The following is a 21,353-nucleotide window of genomic DNA, read 5'->3' on the forward strand; positions in this document are numbered from 1 at the left end:
TTTTTTACCAACGGAGGCACGAGAGCTCAGCTCTCCCCCGGCCTCCCCCTCCCCTTCTCTATCACCTAGCTGTTGTAATTACATCAGCAGATTCGGCACATTCGCGATAGAAAAGCGGCGCTTTCACGTTATGGTATTACAACTGTGAAATTACAAACAAAAAATGGTCACATTCTGAGACATGAACTGAAATGAATTGTGAATTTTATTAACATTAAATCGTCCTCCTCCCATTTTCACCTCAAAATTATGGGGAAGCTGTGCCTCCCCCGACGAGCCGCCACTGCCTATTTATACATTCTTCAGTAATACCTATTTGGAGATCATACTGCAATCCAACTATAAGAATCAGTAAAAGCTGAAAATGAAGGCTTTCAAATAAAATGTAACGTTAGGCCTGTATTAACAATTACATCTATAATCATTACTGAGTTGTCTTCTGAATGGTCTTATTATGAAGCACCCTTACACAAAAGTATTTTAATTCATTACAATATAGGTTACATCAAGGCTATTTTTTACATTGGAAGATTAATAACGTAGTTGTCGTTTGTACTGTGCCATTAATTTCTTGTGGACGATATTGTTGAGACAAAACGGGTAATTTGTGTTTCGTCTCGTGTTATATAACGTTTCAGAGGTAAAATGTGGGGTTTGTACTTTTTATGTCTGGTTAATGTGGATGTCTTAAGTAAAAACGCGTCATGTGTACCTTTTCACTCCTGTTCCAGCCGTGTTTCTTCCTATTCTAAAGCTAAATGTGTGTCTAGCAGCGCCTGAGAGAAATTCGCGCCCTTCAGTCAACCAGCTCGCGCGGTCTCCAGGGTAACGGTGCGTTTGGCAACCACTGTAAACAACGCGTCCTGCCACACTGAGCGAACAAAACAGCTAACGTCATGGCTTTCTGCAACACCGAGTATTTCGACCAGATTGGGAATATTCAGAAGAGCATGCACGAACGGTAAGAGCACAGTGCACTTTTTTGCTTTCAGTTTAGACACACTAGATGATGTATTGTCTCGAATAAAGATTAGGAAATTTAAGTGGGCCTTGAATGAGGCAGCGCAGTAGATTTCAGCTCTCACCGAAATGTAGCTTTCAAACTCCGTTAGCACGAGAGCGATAACCAATGGGAGTGCGCTGAGCGATTCGTTATAGCTTTTAAAATAACAAATACTTTATTAATAATCTTTGTGCGGTAGTGAGATCAATTAGTATGTCATATGTTTACTCATCTGTCTTTTTTCAGAATTAAATAAGTTCGAAAATTAACTTGGCCTTCACAGATTATTGTATTTAGTATATCACAATATTTGTTCGCTCTCTTTTTTGTGAGAAAAAGTTATACTTAAAGGTGAATGCCGTATTATAAAGTTAGTATGTGTGTTAACCTCCCTGGTTTAACTTGTTTAAACTATTTATTTAATAAGATCTATTTAAGCTATATATTTAATAAGAATTGTTTAAATACTACACATGAACTCTGAAAGCTGCAGGTGTATTAAGATTTATTTATTTATTTTTTATTTTTTCTCTGTATTTAGTGAGAGGAGGAGACATGAACTGGAAGAAAAATTGTTTGACTACTTAAGATCAGAGGAAAGATTGTAAGTATGAAAACATTATTTCGAACCTTACAAAAAGATATTAATAGTACATATCTTATCAAGAAACCTAAATAATAAATATATTATAATTTATCTTATCCTACACCAGTATTCACATAGAACCCATTAAAATAAAATCATGTATATATTTAGACAAAAATGCTGATATCTTGATGAATGTGTTTTGATGTGCATTGCTTCATACAGCACAGTTTTCAGGGCAGAAAGAAATACTTATCTTCTTTCACTACGGTATTATATTTATTGTGCTTTCATTTTTTTACTTTGAGTAATTATCTGTCTTTTTTTTTTCCTTTTATACATATTTTTTATTATTGTATTGAGTCTGTATTTTAGTGACACACACAACTTTTGATGCTACTTTAGTTTATTTACTGTATCACAGATATAATAAGGCATTCTCCAGTAAAAATGTTTATTTTTAGGACAAATAAGTAAACTAGTATACACACTCATTGATGATTTGGTGATACTTACTGTGTCATCTGTTTCTTTTTAAGTGCTTGAGAACAGTATGATGGCTCAATTAAATGCTTTTATAAAAATAAAGAATTTTGATATGAGGCCATGATGGTCAAGGGTGTGTGAGAATTTAGTAGATCAGCATTTATCATTCATTTTAAAATTTCAGCCATCGTTATCCATTTTCGCCCTTTGCTAGTTACAAAACTCCATCCATTAGTACTACTGTAAAGTGGCCCTTGACACATATGCAGTGTTTTAGTGTGTCTTGTACTATGCACAGTGACGAGCAATTAGTTATACTAATAAGCTAGCATTAACCTATTTATAGTAATGTTTGACCTATTTGTAACGGGTCTCTATATTTATTTCCATAAATACAAATTCAGTGCAGCCTTTTCTAAAAAAAGAGAGAGAGAGAGAGAGAAGCAAAGCTGTCCATTTCATGTCTGTCTCCTGCTCACAGGACTAAGTTGAAGTGTGCCAAGATGCGCTGCTATTACAAGGAGCTGCGCGAGAGAGAGCAGCAAGCAAAGACACGCAACCTTGAGCTTCTTGGAAATGTGGAGAACTTGGCATCAAAAATGAAAGAATTCTCCATTGATTGTAGCAGGCTACTTCAAAAGAGGGTAACAACCTTGGGCAACTTCATCTGTCCCAATATTCATCATATGCGCTTCTTAAAACAGTATTGTTGTACATATTTCGCAGTTTTTATCATTGAATATTTACGTTTGATTTGGTTTAGACCAAATACATCAAATCAAACTGTCACTTTGGCAGCCCAGCCTGTGTTTTGGTTGTCATTTTATTTTGCGTTATTCTCATGTCAAAACACATGTTTGTGTTGTTCTGATCATAGACGTGAAATGAAATGTGAAGTCTTGTGTGTTATACTTGCCATGACATGCAGTGACCCAAATGACAGCTGCTCAGTACCAAAAATGTTAGTGTGTAGACTGAATATTTGTTTTGTATTTTCAAAAACTTTTGAGATTCTTTGGAGGCACTGATTTTTTTTTTCTCCAGACATATATTCTGAGCCTCAATTAGACCATTGCCATAATCCTGTAATTGTCTGTCTAATTGTCTTCCAGTGTTTAAACATTCGCACTTATTGTTGTATGGGAACAATCATAAACACTCCAGCACTCATTTATCACTGCACACAAATGAGAAAAAGAAAACAACAGCTCTGTCAGATTGTCACTTAAAACTGAACAGTGCTCCACAGCTTAATATCAAATTAGACAAATTGTTTAATTACACCACCACAAATTAATCGCCCTGTATTCAGATATTGAAGTGCCTCTGAATTTCTCTTTTTGTGAAAAGAACCCGTTTTCCTACTTTTTGTGTGTTTGTTATATTTTTTGTTGCTGCAATGGTTGCTTTGAATTACAGTTGGAAGAGATACCTGCTAATCTAACTGCCAGTCAAGGAATATCACTTTGATTTTTATTACACTAAATTGATCCTTATTACTTAATTGCTCAAATTCACACCATGACCTCAACACATCACGCTCAAGTCTAAAACACTCTTTCTCTTTCCCTCGCTGATGTTTTTTTCTTCTCCACCCAGATATTAACAGTGCTAAGATTTGTCTGCTTGTAGCTGTGTTATCACGTCTAAATGGGTGAAAATGGTTTGTTACTCTGGTCCCTTTTGGGAGTGCAGATATTGTCTTACGAGAATGAAGTGGGAGGTTGGAGGTAATCCCAGTGCCCTCATCTCTGCCGTTGGTTAACTCGCCAAACTGATTAAGAGCCTTTGGCAGGCACTATTTAGGGCACTCACAATGGAATACACACACTGATTAGTGCTACGTTTAGGGGCATAAACATATTTTTCTCTTCCATTGCTTTGTTTGTAATATTTAATGAAAAAAGGAGGTTATGGATTTGAGTAAATTGTAATTTCCTGTGTACTTGCACTGTAAAAAATGACCGTGAATTTAACGGTAAAAGACTGTAAAAATGCTACAGTTAAATGGTTAACGGTTAACGGTAAATTCCCCTACTACATGCGGTGAAAAACTGTATTGGACATTACATGTATTGGACATTCATTTTACGGTAGTATTCCGTTTGTCTCATAACTGAGGTCACTGCAGAGGTTTTTGTTTGTTTGTTTTAAGAACTAGGGCAAACTGTAAGTTCTATAAGAAAATATCTTAGTCGTTTACATTGTTGAAAATGATCTATGTTAGTAATGATTTGACTTGAATTCATTTCAGTTGGAGTACAATAATCATATTACCAGACTGAAGAAAGACCGGAAGAAAATGGGGAGCAGGGGGGAATCAGAGGCAGACGAGGTAAGAGAAAATTATCATGTCATCTATGGAAATTACAGTTCAGTAGGGAATTTACAAAGCTATCTGTGTGCCTTTGATAAAACTGCAGTGCTGTGATGGGATCCAATGGAAGTGTGTCGTTTTTTTCAAAAGAAGAGAGTTGAGAGTTGTAGAGAAAAATACCACAACCATTATTCAGCTCAGCCTCCCTCTTCAGGAGACACTTTTGACAGTTTATATGGGGTATCAGTGTTCAAAGGCCACAATTAATTTATAATCAAAAGCAAATTGGAAAGTGCTTGAAGTAATTACTGTTTTGCTCAAATGACTTCAAATGACTGCTTTGGTTTAACAAAGGAGTATCACAGTCTTAAAACAAAATGATATTACACATTTTAAAAGGCTATTTAAAAAGAGTAAAGGAAAGAGTTTTGCAGAAGCCCCTAATGCAATCCAACTGACCGTGTGTCATTTTTCTTTGTGATGGTCGGCAGTGTTTATTACACGTCGTGCGTGTGACAGCTAAAACAATATGCGTCCAAACTCTTTCTGTCAGTCCCTCAAATAAAAGTCGCTGTTATGTAGATTGCTCGGCGGCGGTCGTGAGACTGTTCATTTTTCTCGTCGTATCTGTAGTGCCGCAGGTGTCTAATCCTAGCTGCTTTGCCCCGCACTGACGATGTAGTTCAAGCCCGTGGCTGTAGCTTTCCCTCTCTTCAAGCGACTCGAGCTCTCTTGGATGAAATGTGGAAGACGGCTTATAATGACTTAGAGCATTCCGTCTAGAGCAGTCACTTGTGACTGTGCCGCATCCCTCACTCCCAAATCCCACCCCCTCCCTCCAGCCTGCTGATATTGTAATGAGCAGAGATGGGAGGAATCACTCCATTATGCATAGGCGCCACCACTGGCTGCGTGCATGTCCCCGAGACTGCAGCATTCATTAAGGGGAGCTTACCAGCCTGAAAGCTGGGAAGCCATGATAACGGGATATGATTTTCATATTTAATATATTCCTTGGAAGAGCAGGCGCGTGCCGCAGATTGATAGAAGAATCAATTGCTACTTTAGCGAAACACTTTCTACTTTGCCCTGCAGCTAGCGATGGAATCACTCAGCCAAGAAATTAACTTTTCCTCTCACTCCATTTCTTTTTTCCTTTCTTTCTTTCTTTTTTTTTTTTTTACTTCTACACTGGATCTGCCAGACAGACTGTGTGGTTTACAGTGGATGTTATTAAGCAGCTAACAGGCTGGTATTTAAGACCCTTATCAGAAAAGAAACAGAAGCCATGTTTTTTTTTTTATGTGTGTTGATTTTTTTATTTATTTTTTCTGTACCCATCCGCCACTCTTCCTCCGTAGTGCAGTATTTCTGTCATGAAACAGAGTTTAGGAGCATAGGATTGTTAATAAGATTAAAAGTTAAGACACTGATCTCAGTGCACTCAGCTGAACAGACAGTTGGAAGAAAATCTAACCTTGACCAAAAGAAATCCTAGTCAGTCTGTAAAAAGCCACAAAAATGATACCTTGAAATATTTTGATTAAAGTTTATTTGAAAAGAAGCCACTGTAACCTGAATTGTCAAGGTTGGGTTTTAGGGCCAAGGACTAGTGGAAGTAAAGCATGAGAGAATGATATATCAGAAATTTAGCTCCCACTTGCTGGCAATAAGGTATCCTTGACCACCCAATTAATTTTTCACTTTTTAAACCTCTTGACTCAGTGTTCTTGACATACCTTTTTTTGTTGTCTGCAGTTTTACTTTCTTTCATTTTCATGAATATAAAAAAGTAGTATATCACAATTTTACAGAAATATTTGAAAAATATTTAACTTTTTACATTAGTCAAAATATTCAGAAACTCTTCCCATGGGTATTCAAAAGGACATGCCTCAAAGGGTTACTGTAATTCCTCTTAAAATATTAGCTTACTCAAAAATTCTCTCACATTTGTGTTTTTCCAAACCCATATGACTTTCTTTTCTCTGTTGTACACAAAAGGAGATTCTTGCACATGACTTGTGTACAGTATTCAAAATCTGTCATAACCGGTTGCTACGTATATGTTGTGTTCCACAGGAAAAAAGAAAATCATAAATTTGGATGGTGTGCTATTTTAGAGCTATTGATATACTATTGTAGTTTTTGTTAATATTTGAATACATTTTTTATTTCTATTTATTTATTTATTTAACGTTTTTCTTAGGGTCTAAGAAAGATCAGCAAATCTGTTGGCTGTTCTGCAGTCCAAAAAGAAGTCAAAAGGTGATCATGCTTTTTCGGTAGTAGGCCCAAAATTGTGAAACAGTCTCCCCCTTTATATTCGGCAGGCTCCTTCTATAGAGGTTGTTAGGTCTCAGTTGAAGACACATTTTTTTAGTCTGGCTTTTGAAGTAGGGACATTTTAATTATGGGAACCCTTACCATTGTCTGTTTTATTTTTGTGTAAGTTATGTGTGTGTGTTTGATGTTTATTCTTAATGTTTGTGAAGCACATTGGGCAACAAAGTTGCATTTAAATGTGCTGTATAAATAAAAGTTGAAGTTTCTAGATTTTATAAAGTTTTAGTTTTCATTATTAGCTTATTTAGTTTTAGTTATTTTCATTATTTCAACTTAAACCAAACAAAAATAAGTAATGTTGGCAACTAGCTGAAATAATTTTTTTTATATTTTATTTAAATATAAAAAATATACAGTATATTTTATATGTATTTTGGTTAACCCCTGTGGGACGCTTGGCACTCTTTTTTTTTTGTTGTCCTTTTTCTCTATCAAATCTTTTAGTAATCATCATAAATCATATATAATTTGAAAGCTTAGAAGCCCAAGATTCATCCTGTGAAAACCATTTTGAAATCGGACATTGGGTTACCATGGAAATTGTACTTTAAAATCTTTTGGCGGTCTCCTCCCCCTTAGTGGGCAGTGTCAAGTGTCATATTACAAAATGCATTACGGTCTTTTAGAATCAAAACTTTTTATAATCTTGACAAAAAACGTAACATTGGAAAGGTCTGAGTCTCAGGATTTCATATTTGGTGGTTATTTTGAGATAGAAGTAATATTGACAGAGAAATCTAGACATTTGTGACTATAAACATTTTTTATAGAGTTTGGATGGCACCCAGTGGCTGTATGTGGTATAACGCCCTAAATAAAATCTCACAGGAACCTCAATTTTTTTCATATCAACTTCAAATTTGGAACATAACTTATGTTCCATAACATAAGGCTTTAATTTTATACCAATTTTAGAGTAAAACCGGTTATGTAAAATATGTATTATATATATAAAATAAAATAAAATTAATAGTGCATTTTCTTTACAGTAAATTTAAACTACCATAACTTTTTGATACTTAAATTTTTTGAAAATATATATAAAATAAAATAAAATATATAGTGCATTTTCTTTACAGTAAATTTAAACTACCATAACTTTTTGATACTTTAATTTTTTTTATTCCACTTTTGCGATAATCTGCTGATTTTCTTCTTTAAAAAGAGACCAAACTTATGTCTGTATTCCAAAGTGTTCATAAATTACAACAATTTAAGTTTGGATAGTGTACCTGCATGCCTATTTTAAAAAATGGGGGGTGACAGTTAAGGGTGATTGTTTTATTTCAAGTAATAAAATAGTTTTTTATGGTTTTGGTTTTGGTTTTGGTTTTAGTTTGGAACAACATGAAGGTAAAATTTTCATTTTTACGTGAATTGCTATTAACTCCTGTCTTCAATTACTTACATCCACCATATATTGTTTGACTTGCACAGCTCCCGAGCAGGTTCCAGCTTCCCAGCATACAGGGATCATCACAGAGTGCTGTCATCTTCACGGGTCACCATACCTCCAACAGCTCATCAAGAAATGATGGCGTCACAACCACACGTTCACCATCTCAGACAGAGCTGATACCTAATCACCCTTCACTCTCTCCTCTACAAAGTGGCCTTTGTATGCACTCCCATGTTTTAAAAGCCAGTGGCACTGTCATTTTATCTGATGACATCCTAAACTCAGGTGATTTCCTTGAGGAGAGACATTTGAGTGACGTGCGTGAAAAGCAGATGGAGTCTGATTGGGACGTCTCTCAGAGGGCAGGAGAGCGGCATAGATGTGAAGAACTAAACTCACCTCACACGACCCTGAAGGAAGCTGAAGTGTCCTCTCAATCTGTGACCGCGAAGAAGCCTGCAGACATTGTGTCATTAGAGCGGTATCTGAACCGCAGTCCTTCCCCAGATACCACTGATCCAAGAGATTCCTCACAGTACATGAACTCTGGAGGTGAGGAGAGACATTTGAGTGACGTGTGTGAAAAGCAGATGGAGTCTGATTGGGACGTCTCTCAGAGGGCAGGAGAGCGGCATAGATGTGAAGAACTGAACTCACCTCACACGACCCTGAAGGAAGCTGAAGTGTCCTCTCAATCTGTGACCGCGAAGAAGCCTGCAGACATTGTGTCATTAGAGCGGTATCTGAACCGCAGTCCTTCCCCAGATACCACTGATCCAAGAGATTCCTCACAGTACATGAACTCTGGAGGTGAGGATGAGGAAGGTGACTCCACGCCAAGACATCAAGATCTTTCAGGTTTGAATTTTCTGCTTAATTAACTGCAATTCTACATTGTGATTAAGCAGATTTATTGATATGACTTGACACTTTTTATTTTTGATTAGCCCATTTTAAGAATTATACTTATAATCATCTACACATTTCAGATGACACTAACAACAGACATCACGCTTTGAGAGGAGATGTTGTAATTCAAGAGCAAAGTGTAATACCCTTTCAAACCGAAGGTGGCACACACAAGCAGGTCAACACACAGGAATCTGGAAGGCTGCACTCTCTCGAATCCCCCAACAGGTACAGTTGCTTGGATTGTATGACTAATTTCTTCCTTCTGAACACAGCCAGAAACTCTATGGACCCAAAGACTGGCCCTACTGAATGTTTGCTACTCCAAAATAGATTGCTCATTATCGATGCAATCACAGTATTGTATTCTCTAATCTAAGTTATCGCTTGTCTGTTCTGTAGATGCCTCTGATTATTACTCTAGAAGAAATGTTGTGATTTGTAAGTCACAAAAAAATGGAAATAGCAATGAGTGAAATGATTTATAAAAAAAAAAGAATAAATGTAGGGCAAGGGACTTGGTTCTGTTGAGTGGATTTTGAAACTTGGGAAAACTTTTGAAACTTCAAAAATTGATGCAAACATGCGGTCAATTGTGGAGGGCCAGAGTTTAAACAGACTGATTGAGAAGTCCGGCATACGTCAGCAGAGAAAAATGTGTCGTTTTCACTGGAAGATCGAGTTTGATCATTTTGATTAAACATTATGAGATCCAAAAGAAAAGAAAAAAACATACATGGAAGAATCGTTCACAAAAATGTATTTTGAATTTGCATTTTACACCGACTTTAGATTTAGATGTAAATGCCATTATGTTCTTGATTTAAGGTTTGCTAAAACATTTATTTATTGCATTAGCATGCCCAGATTCATTACAAATAAGTTTTATAAACTTATTTATAAACATCCCTGCAACAAGATTAAAGTTTTTTTTATTTCATTTTTATTTTTTTTATATGTTCCTTGAGGTTCACCTATAATGTTCATAAAAAAATAAATAAAAATTACCGAAAACAGTCATTTGTAGCCAAAATGATCCTCTGTCTGAAATTATCTGTTTTAAGGATGCAGCTCTTTTAATGCTTTAATTGCCTGGAAAGGCAACTACGTGGGAAACATATCATTGTCACCACTATTGCACATGCTGTCAGATCCAATGCAATAATGGTTACTTCATCTTTCAACAAAAGTTTCTTTGTGAACTCTTTATTACACTCTTCTTCGTTTGCAAAACAGTCTGCAGTCAAATGTTCCAAACAAACATAATCCTCAGATGATATCTGGGATGCCATTAAAAAGAACCTATCCACTGTTCCTGATGCTTCCTTCTGAAGGCTGTACAGACGCAAACATGTTGTTTAAACAGGATGAGTCAAAGCTAACGCTCTTGCTCTTATACTCTTTCGTTTGTCCTGTTGTCAGCAGTAGCTCAAGCGTGTGTCAGAAACTGAATGCTCATTTGTATACTGTATACAGTGTAGACAGCATCAGTACTTATAATGGGTTCTATTTGCTTTTTCTATTTATTGGTGTAGTCAGGTGGCAGCTATTTAGTTGACTAAAAGCAAGTGGGCGTGGCCAGTGATGTGATGATGTAAACTAATCGTCACTAGGTGTCCGGCTTAAAGGGGTCATGTGATGCAATTTCAAATTTTCCTTTCTCTTTGGAGTGTTAAAAGCTGTTCGTGCATAGATAAGATCCCTAAAGTTGCAAAGACTAAAGTCCCAAACCCAAAGAGATATTCTTTATAAAAGTTAAGACTTGTCCACACCCTCCTAAAACGCCTCGTTTAAACACCTCCCTACATGTCTACGTCACTGTGTGGGAAGATTTGCATAACACCGCCAAAATGTTCACGCAAAGAAAGAAGGCGTAACTTTTATTCTCGCTTTAGTGTTGTTGCCGACACCGCCATGTCGTGAAGACGCTGTGTGTTTCGTTGTGAAAGCGAAACTACTTTGTTTGGCCTTCCAAAAGAGGACGATATCCGCTTCGTCATGCCTAGAGCTGATCCGTGCTGGTCGCTGAGGAAATATATCAACTTCGCGCTGTGGACGAAGCGGAGTCTTAGCAACATCATATGACCCCTTTAAATTGCACTGCACAGACCGATCTGTGGATGACAGCCATAGAGAGCTATAGGGAGCAGACATCGCCGTATGCTTTTGAATCACTCTTGCGGTACATTGATGTCATACACGATCAGTCTGTGCTGTGCGATTAAAGTCGAACACACCTGCAGTATGCTGCATCCCAATTCGCCTACTTATACTAGGCCCTAAAAGTATGTACTCTTTTTGTGCATAAAAAGTACATACTTTTGAGTATGTAGCAGAATAGTAAGCAAGCTTTGGGACATAGTCATAACTGTGTCTTTAATTAGTTAAAGCTGGAATACACTACATAACTATTATTAAATCTGAAGAGATTTTAAAACGCTAGGCATCATACATTTACCGACTTTGTAAACAGTCACAAAGGAAAAGCTGGGCATTATACACTAAACGACTGAGGATCACACACTTCTAGTGTGCATCGATCTGCACTTTGAATTCTAACCGGAAGTACTAGACCATCCGGGAATCTTTGGCAAACTCAACATGTTTGATATCCTCCGACTGGATGGAATCAAAGTCTGAAGCTAAAAAATCGGAGTCTGTGACCATCATACACTACACGATTTTCTATTAAATCTGTCAACTGAAATCTTCAGACTGGTTCTGACTTTTTGCAACTAGACTGTAACTTGTAAATCGACAGTCGACTGTAAATCGGCGGAAAATCGGGGAGAAAATTGTGTAGTGTATTCCAGGCTTTTCGTGCATTCTATCAGCGTTTAAATTGCCCTGTCAATCATCTTGTCACAGTCAACATCATCCACATTTTGTTTAATTTGATTTCCTACCGTATTTTAGAGAAAAGAAGAGTCACGTTGATCTGCCAATCGCGGGTCAATCATGCCGAGAACTCTCCTCATGTGTCTGAATGATGCATTTAAAAGTTAATGACCAAACGTATCTTTATAAAAGTTCACAATGTTGTTGCAGATAAAATATAACATGTATAACATTAAATAAATATTTTCATCAGGTTATATATTGATCATATATCACGCAAACCCCTTTCTCTACCTGTCCAATGGTCTAGCATATCCACCATGTTTGTAGTTTTTTAAACACTTTTTATGCGTGTTTGCAGTTCTAATCAAATCCTCAATGAATTCAATGAGCAATTGATTTTGAGCAATATTAGCTGTTAGAGTATGCATGGATCTGCACTTCAATTTTCTACAGGAAATAGTCAACCATCCGGGTACCTTTGGAATGCTCATTTCAACATACTACTAATTGGGACATTAATTCTAATTTCGAATTCTATTTAGGACGGATACTATGCAAATTGGGTTGCAGCACTAATGTCTTGCTTTTGAGTTAGTCACACGCAAATGCCCTTGTGATGTCACAGATTTCACAACCTCCAAGTGAGCCAATTTTGGAGCTTGATTTACCGTATTGACCCGAATATAAGACAATGTTTTTTTCTTGGAAATACATGAAAAAACGCGGTCGTCTTATATTCAGGGTCTAGACTTTGACATGTCAATAATACACCCACAACAATAGGTGGCGCCAAATACGCATAAAACGAGTGTGCCATGAAATATGTAATATGTTCTTTTTATACTGAGGAGGACATTGACAGAGGGTACAAAAATCTCTTATATGTCAAACAATCAAGGAAAATTAGATTTGTCATTAAAGTACTGTTTAAGTTTTAAGGATGGTTGGTTAGTTTTATTAGAAAACAAGACAAAAGAAAAAAAAATGAAAGAAAAAAGAAAAAGCATGTTGTATTAAGCATGTTGAAATCACTGAATTGTAGAGCTGTTAGGAAAAGGGAAAGCTAATACAGTCAGTAGTAGAGTTTCTACAAAAAGTATAACCACAACAACTGGGAGATCATTTATCTGTGTGTGGTTTTGTTGGATTGGAATGCGTGTACATGTGCACATTGGTGTACAGCTATAATGAACTGGGGTTCTGCAGCAAACAACCTCACTCAGTGGGGCTCAGTTGTGGCTTTAGAGCACCTTGTAAGGCTCGGACCCCGAATCCAACATTATTGTCCTAATCCTAGATAATGCTTCAAGGGAGCAATTTTCTCCTCAGAAGATTTGAGCCCAAGTCCCAGTAGACTCAACTATTTCTTGACTTCATAGAATTTTCTGAAGAATGAAAGTGTGGGCGTCATGAAGGCTGTGCTTAGGCAGATTGTATATATACTTTTATATACTTTTTATAGTATATACAATATACTATTTATGCTGTGTTCTCAACATAATGGAAATATATACACATCACCTACAAATGGAACATTTGAAAACAAATAAACTGTTATATAATCTAAATCTAAAAATACATGTCATATCATATATATAATTGAATGCACATATAAATGCCCGTTCATTTGCATTTTTACTATAAAACATATTAAAAAATATATGTACATTTGTGAATACTTATGACTGTTAGTCTATATGTATAACTCATTATCTTATCCTTTTATTTACTAATTTATCCTTTTTGACACAATATTAAATTAAATTAAATAAAAAAAAATATTTTTTATATCTAGTTATTATATAATTATATCTAATTGTATTGCTTTCTGCTTTCAGAATGAATTAGTGACTAACTTTATGTGAACATTATTGTTTCCAGTAAATGGCAGTGATTATCGTTTGCCCTGATATTATAATAACATATTGAAGAACCGATTATAGATTAACTGCCAATAAATAAATAAATAAATATCGGTTTAAAAATATTAGTCAAACTAAATGTATCTATCTCTACTTAATAGTATTCATCTACAGGACAAAAAACACTTTGTGGATTTCAAGATTACAGCTAAGATTTGCCAATGTGTTGTCCCTTGAACCCCTTTGTAAGACATGCTTCTGTGGTTATGGACATCACTTTTGAAAAAGAGAATGGAATGATATGCATCAATTTCAACTTTATAACCCTCCAGGACAATGTGATTTAAGATTTATACTAAATACTCCAGCTGTGTCCCTCGAGCTTTCATTCATTCATTCATTCATTCATTCATTCTATTCTGCAGTGAATAAATAGATTAACAGAAGTCTATTTTATCATTATTGCCCAGTGCATACATGGAGTGGAGTATCCACTTAAATGAATTGTTTGTATACATGCATAGCACAAAGTTATGCATCCAAATTCTGCATGGCAGAAATTTTTGGCAGAATCATTTGCTTGCTTCATACATAATAATAAAGGCTCTGTGAAAGGCTCCCCTTCACTTCAGATGCTAATGTGCATGCAAAGCCAGTGGTTCCTTATGGAGGTGATTGTAAAGTGTTTCCTCATAATTTAAGACCTTTTAATAGATTTAAATTAGGGCTGGGTGGTATATAGAGTTTGTACGATATATCGATATTTTCTTTATAAGCGATTCGATATGAGACAATACCGTTTATATCGATATACAGTAGGGGTGGGAGAAAAAATAGATTCTCAGATGCATCACGATTCTCTCTTCACCGATTCTGAATCGATTCTGATTCTGAGCATGGTTTTTCCCCGCATATGGCACGTGTGCACTAGAGACAATCGCGGCGGGCTTCATTGCACAGAATATGCGCTGTGAGACACGTGCGCATTGCTTGACAGTGTGTGCTTCCGCCCGCCGTTATTCAGTATTTTACTTTAGATATGCTTTCATTTATGCCGTTTGGAATGCAGTGCGTATAAGATGCACAAAACTCAGGTACTGACAGACTTTCATGCGTGCTTTGTGTTTGATGTCCTGAAACTTGATCGCGGCTGCGGTTAAATGCACTTGCATCTCCGAATACTTTTATACGAAATTGATGTAAACACAGTCAGTTATGTTTTCAGAACAGGACAGGACAAAACATCTGATATATCGAAATAGAAATGTGCATTAGTGTGAATCTGTGTGAATGCAGCCTGTTAAAGCTGCCACTGTCTGTGATCTCATCAGTAATAATTAGAGCCCGACCGATATATCGTTTTGTCGATATTATGGGGCGATATGAGCCTGTCGCCGATATATCGGTATCGGCGAATATGCCGCCGATATTAAAAATTTTTTTACAGAACATATGGCGCAGATAAAATGCTTGGAAATGGTGTAATTACTTAGTTTGTCCAGCAGAGCGTGCTCCATTGTTTGCTACTGGCGACCTGGATGAAACGCTTTAAAGCTTAAGTCTATGGAAAACCATTGAAACTTTGAACAGCCATATCTCCGTAACGACGTGGCAAATCCGCACCAAATTCGGGGGATCCCTTCAGCTCGAGGAACCCTCTCGAACACGAATCGAGTGTACGTCTAGAGGCCCACTTTCGAATGAGACCACCGCCGCGTTGATAGCCGATAGGGTCGATAGTGTTCGGGAGCTAGGGGTGGTTAAATTCGTGGTCCGGCGCCGACCGATCAAGCGATCCCGGGGGGCTACCGACGCGCGGAGGGTGGCGTTCAGTAGGGCTCCTCGAGCTGAAGGGATCCCCCGAATTTGGTGGAGATCTGCCGGCGCGTTCGCGAGATAGTGTCACCAGTCAACACTTTCACTTCAGTAAGGAGGTCTCTTGTTTAGGCAGCAGTATTCAAGCGTTGTCTTATTCGACCATAAGTGCCCTGCGAAGTGGACTTCACATGAAATTCAGCCATGATTCCAGTTCCAAGGGAATGTACACGGTACATTCAAAGGGCATTAAAGTGCGCGAGACATGCATTTATTTTGTATTTATTTACAGAGGTATATTATGTCACACTTCACACTTCTTCCGAAGTGAAATAAACTTCAACGGAATAAAGTTAAATGGAATTGAATTGAATTAAAGTTGAATAAACTTCAACTTCACTGTTCAGTGAACTGATGTCAGACTCATTTTGGATAATAGTTGTTTATTAGTTAGTTATAGTTGTTGCAAAAGTTTATTGTTAAATTGTTAAATGCCCTGCCTCCATTACGTATCACCACATTTGAGTGATCATTGCAAAAAATGTGTTTATGGATATATATTCTGTTTATTTATATACTGTTGGATGGCCTACTTAAAGAACACTTAGAACAAAAGTAATTATTTTAAAAAGTAGCCTGCTTATATAATTTAATTTAAAACAAATAAGTAAAATTTGCACAAAATAAATTTGATATAAAATTTATATGAAAATGTAGCCATGTAAAGTAATATTGAAAATTGAGAATGTGACGCATCGTGACATTGAGTTGAATCGAATCGTTGACATGATGATAGTAATTGAATTGAATCGTGAAACCAGTAAAGATTCACACCCCTATTTTTAAGATGGCAGTACTGAATTACAGAGATTCCAACTATAAACAAAAAGCGTAGAAACTGCAATTTTGGTTAAAACGTAAAGTTGTAAAGATGTATTTGCACAGCAGAATTAATAATTAGGAAAAAATGTAGATCAAGAATCGTTTTGGAATCGGATCGACTCGGCCCGTCATATGCTCTGACAGAAAGTCTGCATGTGCCGCTGGCAGAGACACTAGGCTACTCGCACTGTTTAATATGTTTGAGATGTGCTGTCTTCCTGAATGCATAACTTACATTTCACAGTTATATTCTCCATCTGTAAATGTTAGAAAGCCATGGAAATATTTCAATTTTTCTTGTCAGAAGTGCATGAGCCTTCTGCTTTGGGATTCTCCGCTAAACTTCACAGACTTCAGTGAACGAGCGCCGCCACGCGCATGCGCGCCGAACAGACAGAGCTCAATTAAATAGGAGCGCAATAATTCTGACTAAAATATACATTTCGCTGAAATATTTGTAGTTGGACAATAAATGTGACATGTAGAATTTTAAACCTACAAGTAAGTGTATTTTTATGATAGCACTGGCTGTAAAGTGACTGTAATGGGGTAATCAAAATAGCCTAATACAACTCTGTGCTTTTGTTCTCATTTATTTTCATTTTTAGTTTAGTGAATTTAACTTCCGCTTTAAAAGCCTTATTTTTGTTTTTAGATTGCAATGTTACAATGTTAGAATGAAATGTGATTTTAACCCTTTTTTGCACATAATATAAAGGCTTACATGGTTACATTCACTTTATTTGTTTTCATAGCCTTTAATATGTATTGTTTTGTTGGACAACATTGGGCGGTAAGTGAAATATATGTGGATTAAAAAAAATCTGTATATACTGTGTATATATAGATATAAAATACTGATTTTTTTTATCCAAATACAAAAACTAAAATACCGAGATGTATATCGCAAATCGGCCCAAAAATACAGAGATATGAATTTTTGCCCATATCGCCCAGCCCTAATTTAAATGACATTTTATTGATGACACCCACCACTTGGCCTACTACGTAGTTATTTGTCATTGTGAATGTTTGCTGTTGAACATGAATGTGAGAGTTTGTGGCCTTGTGAAGAGGCCAGGCTAAGAACAAAGCTCTTGTAAAATTATTGTCTGTGTAAGTGAGAGAAGGAGAAACCATTAGTATCAATCTTAGCATTTAGTAAATGCTGTGTTGCGCATGTTGTGATGTGAAAGTGGAGTCAAGGCTATCGTGCGCTCAGGTCTACAGAGGAGAGTGTATCATTGTATTCTTTTGAGCGTTCTCTTCATGAAGCTGACCACTCAGCCTCTCATATGACGGCACGAGTTTGTGTTTTCAAAGATCTTGAATGTGCTCCAGTTGATCTTTCGACTAACCCATTGTAATTCTACCTTTGTAAAAGGAGAGACCAGCACTAAAACACCCTGTAATGGATCCAGTGTGAAGCCCTTTCACGTATGATGCTGAATTTGTAATGACTCTGTATCTTCACCGATTGATTTGTTAACATATTTGCTTCTCAGTATTTTCATGCTTTATCTGCGTCACATCAGTTCCCTTGTTGCATTCTATTTCTAAGGAGTACTAGAATATATTCTAGAGGAACCATTATTGTTATGGAGAAAACAAATTGCTGAAATATAGATAACATGCTCCTCCTAAATGGCCTCAAGAGCAAACACCTATGGATGTTGCCAACAAAACTCTGTAATCAGCTGCTGTTTGGGTGTGTTTGGTGTTTTGAAGATCATGGTTATAATTCACACAGACAGCTTAATCAGGGTGTTTCCAGGAAACAACCTTCCAAAGAGAGGCAGCGATTGTTTGGTGGCCTCTGACCTCAGGGCCCATTATAGATTGTCATAAATTATTTTTGCCCATTTTATATGGTGGGGGTTTTAGGATTTGGGTCTAGGTTTTGCAGAAGCTATTCTATAAGGGCCACCCAGTGCTTAATACATCAGTGTGAGAGATATGGATCCGCTAGGACAGTGGTTCTCAACATTTTTTGGGCCAGCGCCCCCCTACCCATTATTCAGGAACTTCACTGCCCCCCACCAAATGAAAATTCTTCAAAAAAAAACTTCAGACTATTGAAGTTGATTATTATTGTCACAATCTCTCTGGGAGGAAACGCTGGAGTTAAAGCAGCACTATGTAACTTTTTCTGTGTTCAAAATGTGCAAAATGTATATAATGAGCGAGTACATCATGAATTCTTCTTCCAAACCGCGTTTGTCGTATTCCGAATCACTACGGTACACTTATAATAAGTACTTATATTTAGACTATTGTAGCCTGGTCGGGTCGTCACCGCTGCGGAGTAACACATACCTGCGTGAATCCCCATAGACAAACAGAGAAGTAGCTCCGGTTGGAATGTTCTTGCGCAGGATGTGTACAGTTCTGTTTACTAACCGCTAGAGCGCCAAAAGTTACATAGTGCGGCTTTAACACGAACAATAGTCTTTAATAATCCAATCAGAGGGATAGAACAGACAGGACACTCACGTAACACAGGCAAGGAAGACATTCAACGAGTAGACCCGACAGAGATAGACTGCACAGACTAGGACTTAAATACAGGGATGATTGGGGAAACATGGGTGCAAGGGATCATAATCAAACTAATTAACAAAACGAGGACAGGAACATGACCAAATAAGGGAACAGAAACAGGGGAAAAACATGACACAGACAGTCCATGATCCTGACAATTATTTTGTGTTTATAATGAGGACTGGTATTATATTTACAGTAGCATTAAAATGTATGGGGCCATTATTTTTTTTAAGAAATTACTTTAATTCAAGGATCCATTAAATTGATGAAAAAAATGAAATGACAGTGAAATACATTTTTAAAATAGATTATTTGAAAATAAGCGCAATAACATTTATTTACAGAGTTTTTAAGCATGTTGGTGATTTTCATTGCTAAATATTTGGTGACGTTGTTTGCCCCAAATTAAAAATTCCTGTTTAGAATATATCCACAAGGGCATTTTTACAGAAGAGATTTTAGTTTGTTCTTCCATTCCTGGCAGAGTGAGCGGAGTGGAGCGGCGTGTTTTTTGACTGGAGCAAGGAGTGGATTTTTTAAAAGTTGGAGCGTCATAGTTTTCAGTCACTCTGAGAGCGCTCCACTACCGCTCTATCACGAGCACAATTAATGCCAACAGCCCATAATATAATTCAGTCCCGCTCCCGCAGAAAAATATCTTATCTGGGCCCGCTCCCGCCCGCGATATTCATGTTTTGTCGAGACCGGTCTCATGAAAATGCGTATAAATAGTACGCCAATTAAAAACTAAAACTCGTGGTATTGATACGCAAAAATAGACTTTGGCGTGCATATGATACGCATATGTTTGGCGTGCATATAATATGCAGGTTTCGCGTACATATGATACGAAATTTGTTGGCGTGCATATGATACGCAGTTTTCGCGTACATATGATACGCATCACCTACCCCACAACCCTAAACCTACCCATCGCGTAGCATATACACGCCAAAGTCCATTTTTGCGTAGTCCATTTTTGCGTATCAATACCACGAGTTTTCGTTTTTATTTGGCGTACTATTTATACGCACTTTCATGAGATCGGGTTGGAAATGAAAGATTTCATGGCCATGAATTAAGAATTAGTTCGATTAATTAATTAATTTGTTAATTAAGTATTAATTTGTTCCCTAATTTTAGTTAAATCATGGGTTATTTAAGGAACAAAATTAATGAAACATGAACAGTGGCCACAAATTAATAAGTCGTAGGAACGAATGAACAAGTTGTAGGAATGAATCCTTCCCCCGCAGTGCCCTGCAACCTTCACCTAATTGTTTCAAATATGAAACAATTATCTGGGGAAATGACTGTTACTACATTTCTATTGCATTCCATGTTGAAGAACTTTGTGTTGTTTCTATTTTAATGTACTTTTAAAGTTTAAATCACATTAAAAGCTTAATTTGTAATTATGAGTGAATGATGATGCATTTATATACCGTCACTGTCACTCACAGCCGCTCGCACGTGTTTTGCGCATGAGCCGCACGCAGCCCAAAATTTAACTGCTTAATCGACCATCTGCATAAACTGCTTTAATCGATTGCATCTCTTATCGACAATTAATCGATCATCGATTAATCGTTGACATCCCTAGTCGTATAGGCTATATTTTATTTGTAATATGAACCTATTTTAAAAGCATGTATATTTTATGTATTTTTCATGTAAAAAAGCCACATGAATATAAATTAGGCTATATTTATGAGCGTTGAATGAACTCTTGAAATTTGGCATTTAAACCAACAGCAGCCAAACAGCAAACAAAAAGCATTCATATAAATTTTTCTAAACTATTGCTAATGTTTTCACTGGAAGTCTGGCAGCTGCGCTACAGAAAAACGGATGCCGCGTTCTCTGCCTGCCGCGCTCCACTCGCTTGCGCTACGGACAAGTTGATCTCTTGCTCTGCTTCTTTTCTCTCTCCATTTTTTTCACGAGTTTATCAAACAACTGTGGTAAGTCGGAATCATTCAACAATCACGGTAAGTAATGGCTTCTTCTCCTGTTATCGTCACTTGCACTCTTGCCACATGTATAGTGTAGCCTTCTCTGTCAGCGGTGAGGGATTCGCATGTGATAAATGCAGGGAAATAGTTAGGCTGACAAAGAAGATTTCAGAACTAGAGACACGCATCCAAACTTTAATTGATGATAGTAAGAATGTGAGGGCCTCAGATACGGCTTTGGATGCGACTAGCTTAGCGAGTCCCATACATAAGTCGGTTCCAGTTGCAGAGCCCTCGCAGTAGGGCGATTGGGTAACTGTGAGGCAGCATAGTCGCGGGACAAAACACTGCTCTTCCATTCCGATCCAAACATTAAACAGGTTCTCCCCACTCAGTGATGCACCCACT

The 21,353-nt window shown here is 37.0% G+C and overlaps 1 protein-coding gene across 1 annotated transcript in view; it reads left to right on the forward strand.

The window, feature by feature from the left end:
* Nucleotides 1–749: 749 nt before the first annotated feature.
* LOC107737266 (centrosomal protein kizuna-like) overlaps nucleotides 750–21,353 on the forward strand; it is a gene marked incomplete at its 3' end in the record, with an annotated part of 53,787 nt that continues 33,183 nt past the window's right edge. The window contains exons 1-7 of the mRNA XM_016548731.1: nucleotides 750–961; nucleotides 1,545–1,607; nucleotides 2,557–2,719; nucleotides 4,330–4,410; nucleotides 8,176–8,689; nucleotides 8,948–8,995; nucleotides 9,127–9,274. Of these exons, the coding sequence (XP_016404217.1) occupies nucleotides 897–961; nucleotides 1,545–1,607; nucleotides 2,557–2,719; nucleotides 4,330–4,410; nucleotides 8,176–8,689; nucleotides 8,948–8,995; nucleotides 9,127–9,274 (1,082 nt within the window). The remainder of the gene's footprint in view (nucleotides 962–1,544; nucleotides 1,608–2,556; nucleotides 2,720–4,329; nucleotides 4,411–8,175; nucleotides 8,690–8,947; nucleotides 8,996–9,126; nucleotides 9,275–21,353) is intronic.

Source organism: Sinocyclocheilus rhinocerous, unplaced genomic scaffold (genome assembly GCF_001515625.1).
Source record: "Sinocyclocheilus rhinocerous isolate Xijiao unplaced genomic scaffold, SAMN03320098_v1.1 scaffold1636, whole genome shotgun sequence".
NCBI lineage: Eukaryota > Metazoa > Chordata > Actinopteri > Cypriniformes > Cyprinidae > Sinocyclocheilus > Sinocyclocheilus rhinocerous.